This window comes from Grammomys surdaster, unplaced genomic scaffold (genome assembly GCF_004785775.1).
Source record: "Grammomys surdaster isolate TR1022 unplaced genomic scaffold, NIH_TR_1.0 140, whole genome shotgun sequence".
Lineage (NCBI taxonomy): Eukaryota > Metazoa > Chordata > Mammalia > Rodentia > Muridae > Grammomys > Grammomys surdaster.
The window spans coordinates 5488396-5496532 of record NW_021604598.1 but is presented as its reverse complement, the minus strand read 5'-3'; the positions used below and the strand labels follow the sequence as shown (position 1 = coordinate 5496532).

General features: G+C 38.6%; 1 protein-coding gene across 1 annotated transcript in view; it reads left to right on the top strand.

Moving 5' to 3' along the window:
- Window positions 1-7226, top strand: part of Tbx20 (T-box 20) — a 49436-nt gene extending 42210 nt beyond the window's left edge. Inside the window, exons 7-8 of the mRNA XM_028763900.1 lie at window positions 4781-4890; window positions 6829-7226. Coding sequence (XP_028619733.1) covers window positions 4781-4890; window positions 6829-7169 — 451 coding nt within the window. The 3' untranslated portion in view covers window positions 7170-7226. The remainder of the gene's footprint in view (window positions 1-4780; window positions 4891-6828) is intronic.
- The last annotated feature ends 911 nt before the right edge of the window (window positions 7227-8137 follow it).

Genomic DNA, 8137 nt, shown 5'->3' with positions numbered 1-8137 from the left:
AACCAAACCAAACCACACCCAACCAAACCAAACCAAGCCAAGCCAAACCAAACAAAACCAAGCAAACAAAACAAAGCTGCAGACAAAAGAAGCTACCAATAGCCAACCAGAAGCATCACTTGCATATATGCTAAGCACACTTATTGAAAGGCAGAGGCTTTTGGGCTGCATTGGTGCTCATGAAGAGTACATTAAAGTATAAAGACATGAGTTGAAAGTAAAGTAATAGAGAGAAAATGTAACACTAAAAGAAGAGCAAACTAGCTGAGCATGGTGGCGCAAGTCTCAAGTCCCCACACGTAGGAAGTGGAAGAAGGTCGTTTGGGAGTTCTAGGACATTCTGGGCTATGTGAAATCTTGTCTCAAAAAGAAAAAACAATACAGAAAAAGAAGAAAACTAGAGTAGCTGTACTAACATCAAAGCGGGTTTGACTTGGATAAAATGTCACTTTTAGGGTGCTTTCCTATGCTTGTTTATACATCCAACATCAGAACCCTAGGTCTGGCAGGACTGAAAAGGAAACAGACAAATAATAAGAGTAGGAAATTTCAATGCCCTTCTCTCATTAGTTGACAGAGTAAGTAGGCAAAAATGAGAAAGAAGTCAGAATATTTGAACAGCTCTGTTAACCAGCCTGACCCAGTTTACAGTTAGACAGCATCCCCTTCAGCCATAGTGGACTATGCCTTCTGCATAAGTGACAGACAAGTACCATGAAGACCAAGAGCTGTACAATAAAACCAGGCTCAATAAGGTCAAACACGCGCGAGTCACATGAAACCTGTTTCTGACCACAAAGGAACTGTAAGACAGAGGATTAACAAGAAGAAGCTTTGAAAGATCCCTAAATATTTGTAAACTACATAACACATGTATGTAAGGGAAATATCAAGAGGGTTGCAGAAGGCTTCGGACTGAAGGAAAAGGAAAACATGTGAGATGCTGGTAAATCACTCCTCAGTAGTATAACCTTTCTTTATAAATGAAGAAATGTCTAAAGATAACGACCCCCATTTTCAATCTCAAAACAAAATGCCCCCAAAAAATTACTAGGCAAAGAAGAACAAATCAGATTTAAAGTTATGGGGGAAAAATGGTGGAAAGTAAGGGGAGAAAAACAGTGAGACATTAATACATCAACCTGACAGGACCTACAATCCCTTAAAATAAATAAATAAAACTGACAATCCTTCACTCAAACTGACCAGAAAGACAACACAATCCCCCTCATTAAACATGAGGGAATAACATTGTTGTATAGTCTGAATAATCTCCTGGAAAGGGACTCTGCATGAAGCATTGTTTAAATTATGTTGATCTATGGCATGTTTATAGGGGATTGTCTTTAATTGAGATAAGAAGACCCTTTCTCCTTTAAGTTGCTTTTGTCAAGAGTATTTTATTACAGCAAAAGATAAAAAGCTAAGACAAGGAGTAATAAAAGAATGGCATCATATGGTACAACAATCAGCATACTTACAATTTCAACAATTTGAATGAGGTATATACATTTTTTGAAGAAAAAACCCCATCAAATGTCACTCAAGAAGAAAGAGGTAATTTGATAGCTGTAAATTTGTAATTAATATTTCCATAGGGGGCTAAGATGCCCTCCATGACTTATATGAAATATGTAAAGCATGTATAATAGCAAAAATATCCAAGTACTTCTAGAGAACAGAATTGAGGGGATATTCAATGTTAGTTTTAATGATCAATCTGAAAGGCCCGACAATCCCTTAGTATAAGCTTCTGATCATACCTGTGGGGGAATTATCTTGATTACATTAATTGCAAACTCATCCACTGTGGGTAACACCATCCTGAATTCTGTAAGTGGAGTAGCCTGAATGCATCTCTCTTATTTCCAATTGCATCTACAATATGACCTGTTACTCCAGACTCAACCTATCTTTACTTTCCTGTCATGTTGGACTTTACCCTTGAACTGTGAGGTAAAATAAAGCTTCTCCCTCTTAGTATGCTTTGGTAAGGGTATTTTATTACAACAGCAGGAAAAGACACCAAGAATACTTTAAAAATGAAGCTACACAGATATCATTACCTTAAGAGTAAGACTGAGGAAAGATATTACAAAATAGAAAATTAGATCCTAATACTCCTTTTTGAATATACATAGGACAATTCTTGAAAATAATTCTAGGAGATTGAGTTCAACAAAAGGATGTTAATATGACTAATTAGAAGTTCTTCAGAAACATAAAGTTAGCTTGACATTAGATGTTCAACCAACAAAAACTTAAAGAATACTAAAAAAGAGAGAGGGAAAAATTATCTGGTTATCTTAGTAGACGACGAAAAATTAAAATCAAAACCAAAATGCAGAATCTGTTCTTGATTTAAAAAAATCCTCTCAGCAACATTTGATGAGAAGGGACCAATGACCAGGTCTTATGAAGGATGTCTATCTACCAAATCCTAGGCGTTCATATTGTCCACAGAGTGAGAGAGCTCGCTACTCTTCAGTACTGTATAGGTAATTATAAACATACAGTAAACTGTGGAAAATTAAAATAACATTTATAACAAACAGAAGCAAACAGTTGAAGTTACTTCAGGTCATAGATAGCATGATTACACACTGATTGCAAATCTTTAAAAGAGCTACTGGGACTAACAGGAGTGTTAGCAAAGCTATCAGATACAAAATCAGCATACAAAAGAAAATTACACTTATATTTAATACACATGGAAAAAATGGAATATGAAATTAAAAAGCATCTAATAGAACATGAAATGTTTTGAGATAAATGTGGCTCAGATATGTTAGGCATGTATATTTAAATCTATTTAATTTTAGTGCTAAGTAAATGGAAGGGCATACTGTACATGAGTTGAAAAAGACTCAACATTATAAATATCAATTCTCCACAAATTGATGCACATCTCAGACATAATCCTGATTAAAATTTCAGTGAGCTTGAAAAATTAATCAATAAAATTTGTATGGAAATAAAGGAGCTAGAATTGCCAATACAATTTTGAAAAAGAAAAATAAAGTTGAGATACTGGTAAAAACTAATTTCAAGATTTTAATATACAGGGACAGCGATTAGGGAGTGGTAGCTTCAGTATGCAGATCTGCAAATGGAGATTAAAAAGATAGCAGGAAGTGCAGAAGTGGGCACTTCCCCATCATCTGGGAATAAGACCCCTCACACTGTTCTGGGTATGTAACCTTTTAACCCCAGACACTGTTAATTAGTATTTTTCACAAGTATAGATACACCTATGTGAAATGTCAAATGCTACATTTAGAATAGTAACTATGACATTGGATTTATTACTTTTATTTCTTCAGTATGCAGTTGGGTATTTGGCTTCTTTCTCATGCTACACAATTAAAAATATTCTTTTTTTGGCTCTTTGGTTATTAATTTGGTGTTTTCTTTAGGTCACAGCTATTTTTTTTGAAAGAGGTATTTTCACTCCTGGAAGACCATGTACAAAGACAATGTATCTGTTTTGAGAGGGCCTCAATTTCTTTATTTTAAATTGGTTATTTTATTTATCTACATATCAAATGTTGTCCCCCTTCCTGGTTTTCTCTCTGCAACCCCCTATCCCATTCTCTATCTCCCCTGCTTTTATGAGGGTGCTCCCCTACCCACTCCCACCTCACTGCCCTAGCATTCCCCTATTCTGGGGCATTAAACATTCACAAGACCAAGGGCTTCTCCACCCATTGATGCTCAACAACGTTGTCCTCTGCTACATATGCAGCTGGAGCCGTGGGTCCCTCCATGTGTACTCCTTGGTTAGTGGTTTAGTCCCTGGGAACTTTGGAGGTTCTGATTGGTTGATATTGTTGTTCTCCCTATGTGGTTGCAAATCCCTTCAGCTCCTTCAATTCTTCCCTTAACTTCTCTATTGGGGTCCCTGTGCTCAGTCTAATGGTTGGCTTTGAGCATCCATATCTGTATTGGTAAGGCTCTGGCAGAGCCTCTCAGGAGACAGCTATACCAGGCTCCTGTGAGCAAGCACTTCTTGGCATCCACAATAGTTTCTGAGTTTGGTGTCTGCTCTGGCAGTTCCTCAGAAAATTAGACACAGGTAATAACCTGAAAGACCCAGCTCCATCACTCCTGGGCATATACCAAAAAGATGTACCAATATATAACAAGGACATGTGTTCCACTATATTCATAGCAGCCTTATTTAAAGTAGCCAGAAGCTGGAAACAACCCAGATGTCCTTTAACAGAGGAATGGATACAGAAAATGTGGGCCTCAATTTCTTAATGGCTGCTCGTGTTCCCTGCACAGCTTTTCTGTAGTCTTCAGTTTTAGCACAACAAATAATTTACTACATTTATTATTCAAGCTGTCCATATAGCCATATGCTCTTCACATTTGTGTTGTTAGTGAATAGTCACTTTATGATTGATATTATGAACTTTTCCCAATATTTAATCATATCTTGATCCAGTACCTTTGAATCAATTCATACTTGTTTTGAGTCATTATCTGCTGAAGTTATTAATATTCATTGCCACCATATAGTAAATTCCTGCATTAATTTTTGCTTAATTAAATTCCATATTCTCATGACCATTTTCATTGCTCTGTCCTTCTTTTTATGTTTAGTTGTATTTATTTGTTAGTAAGCAACTGAACTCATGTCCTAGGAGTCTCTGCACAGCAGGTGAACATACAAGACCCAAATGTTATCTTTCCCTTTGGCTGAGAAAATAGACCCATGAATTACCCTTAAGCCCCTCTCTGAAGTGAACCTATGATGTGTCCCTGTGTTCTATAGGGAGAGTGTGGAGAGCCTGATCCAGAAGCATTCCTATGCCCGGTCACCCATCCGTACCTATGGAGAAGAGGATGTACTGGGGGAGGAGAGTCAGACAACTCCAAATCGAGGTAAGGCCATGCACCATCTGAAGGTGTGGAACTTCTAGAGTCCAGAGCACTTGACAGGGAATGACAAGGGTTGATGGAGTGTCTGGACCTCTGGGAACAAAGGCCAACAAGTACCTTGAGCCTTTTCAAAATAGACAGTCTACAGTGCTGATTCTCATTATGCCTCATTAATTTTCTTAATAGCTGCTCTGCTGGAGGTGTGTTTTGCTAGTAACAGAACATAGAACCTTTGAATCAGGATAGTGGTAGGCTTTTCTGTGACTTACTGCCAGAGTCACCAACCACACTTTGAGACAATTTCATACTATTTTTGAATCTCAGCTTTATTATTTGAAAACTAGAGATATGTTATTAGGACCAGTTCAAAATGAAGAACATTTTTAAAAGGCTTGTCATGATGGAGGGCCATCACTGGCCTTAAGAGTTGATGCAAAATCTAAGCAAAGGGCCCAGTCTCTTGTAATTCCCTATATTTTGGAAAGCAAAGAGAAAAATCTCTGGGCTTATTGGCTTCTCAGCCTATTCTATTAAGTGAACTCCAGAATAATGAAAGATTATATCTTAAAAGAGGGTGCAGTGGTATCTGAGGTTGTCCAGTACACACTACAAATGGGAGTGTGCACACACAAAACACTAAAGAAATAAGCAAAGTTTCCCTGGGCAGAACGCTCATAGAGAGAAGACAGCACATAGGAAGCAAGAATAGAGAGAAAGAGGAGACAAGGGAGGCCAGTGGTAGCCATCATGGGGCTTATGATGTTCACATGGAGAGCAAATCTCTATCCTGTGTGTGTGTGTGTGTGTGTGTGTGTGTGCACCTAAAATACCAAATAACATTATTAGTGAAAGCACAGGACACTCTTTATAACTCACTGGAAGGAAGCCATCCTTACTTGGACAATTCAGCCAGCATTCCTTCTGGTTTCAACTTCTGAATATTGATGAAGAAAAATTTATTCTTATGGCTCTCATGATGGCTTTTGGAAAAGATGAATTTGCTGAGTGATAGCCACCTTTTTTTAGAGGTGCTGCTAATATTTGGAGATCTTTAAGGAAATGAGATCGTATCCTCAGTCAAAGCACCACTGCTCAGCCACTCTGGAATATGTAGGCCGTGGAATCAGCTGAGTATTTTTCTGTTTAGTAAATTCTTCCTTTCATATTGGAAGTAAATGATATCTTCTCATCTAGGAAGTTGGATCTACCCTCTATGTTTGAGAATTTCTTTAGAATATAGTATATTATGATCTCATTCACCAGTCTTCTCCAAATGCTTCTAAGATTTACCCACACATTTTTAGCCATACAGTTTTGAATTCTTTTCTTTCTTTTTTATATTTATTTTATTTATAATACTTATATTATTTTAAATACTTTTATTATTATGATATGTACATATGATATATATGTATATGAGTGTTTTGCCTGTGTGAATGTATATGTTCCATGTGCATACCTGGTGTCTGTAGAGGTCAGAAGAGGGCATCAGATCCCCATAAGAATGGAGTTACTGATGGTTGTGAGCAGCCATGTGGGTGCTGGGATATGAACCTGGTTTCCCTGGGAGAGCAACAGTGTTGTCAACCACTGAGTCAACTCTCCAACCCCTTCTTTAAAAAAAAAATTCAATTTGTATTGCTTAACTACTCTTGGGTATGGAGCATTAGCATTTTTTAAAAAAATAAAATGATCTTAAGCTGGGTGTGGTGGCATCTTCCTTTAATGCCAGCACTTGAGAGGCAAAGACAGGCAAGATCTCTGTGAGTTTGAGGCCAGCCTAGTCTACATGGTGAGTTGCAGGATAGCCAGAGCTACATAGTGAAACCCTGTCTCAAAACAATATCAGCAGCAACAACTACAACAAAAGACAATAAACTGTTCGTTCTTTACTAGTATATTGAAGTAGCAACTTGAGTCTAATAAGCATTTTTCTTCCAGGATCAGCCTTTACAACATCTGACAATTTGTCTCTCAGTTCCTGGGTATCATCATCTTCCAGTTTTCCTGGATTTCAGCATCCACAGCCCCTGACTGCTCTTGGCACCAGCACAGCATCTATAGCGACACCAATTCCTCACCCTATACAGGGTTCTCTGCCACCCTATGGCCGCCTGGGAATGCCTCTGACCCCATCTGCAATTGCCAGCTCCATGCAGGGAAGTGGTCCCACGTTCCCTTCATTCCACATGCCTAGATACCATCACTACTTCCAGCAGGGGCCCTATGCTGCCATCCAAGGACTTCGCCACTCCTCTGCTGTGATGACGCCATTTGTATGATTCTTCTGAGAGTTGGGGGAGCTAGGTACAGAATGTGCAAATGGCTATGAAAATACAGGAGGGGATGGGTAGGTGGGAAGTGGGGTATTGGAGCAAGAACTCTCCAGGAAACACAGGACTTATTAAAGAGGAGAGCTGGACTCACAAAAAACCTACTTGTAAGAGAGTGCACCATGGGCCAAGATTCATCTGTGATCAGACCCAGGAGAGAATCAGTGTGAAGTTTAGCCAGCATACTCCTTCAACTAACAGGATATCAGTTTACCCAGAAAGCTTAATAATCCTAGTAGTTAAAAGTTTTGTTGATGCTGTACTATATAAAATCCGTACGTAGAAGTTTCTTTCTGCTTTCAACAGGTTCAAAGCATCATCCAGAAGGCAATACTATATAGCGTATTGACATGACTAACTTAAGTCCACTTCTCCCAGTAGAAAATGGAAGCCAATAGTGATATGTTTGTAGTGCTGTAGTTTAAGCATGTTTAGTTTCCTTTGTGCCAGTTTGATGCAGAAGGGGCAGAGTGGGTGCTAGTACGTCCTGTGGCATGACTGAATATGTGGTAATGCCCTTACCAAGTTCCTGCCATATCCACAGGCTGTGACACCATAAACTCTTTCTTCAGTCCCCTTTCTTTTTCTTTTTTTAACCTAATAATTCTTCTTCTTACAACAAATTTGCAGTTATGTAGTGAAAACCCTCTATATGCTATTTTAAAGCAAAAAATTCTCTCATTATCAAAGAGGTTGGCTTTTGAGGGGCTGCATCATCAACAGGCTGCTGACATAGTCACTGAGGACCTGTCCAGAGCTCATGCATGGTGACGGCTCTCCCTCACACAATCAAAGTCTGTTGGTTCTCTTCTGAGGGGAATTTCTCTGCCATAGGAACCACAGCCCTCTTCATTTGCACTTCAGTGTCAGGAGGCCTTTTGCGTATTAAAACACACTGGGCCAAGTTCTGAGTTTTT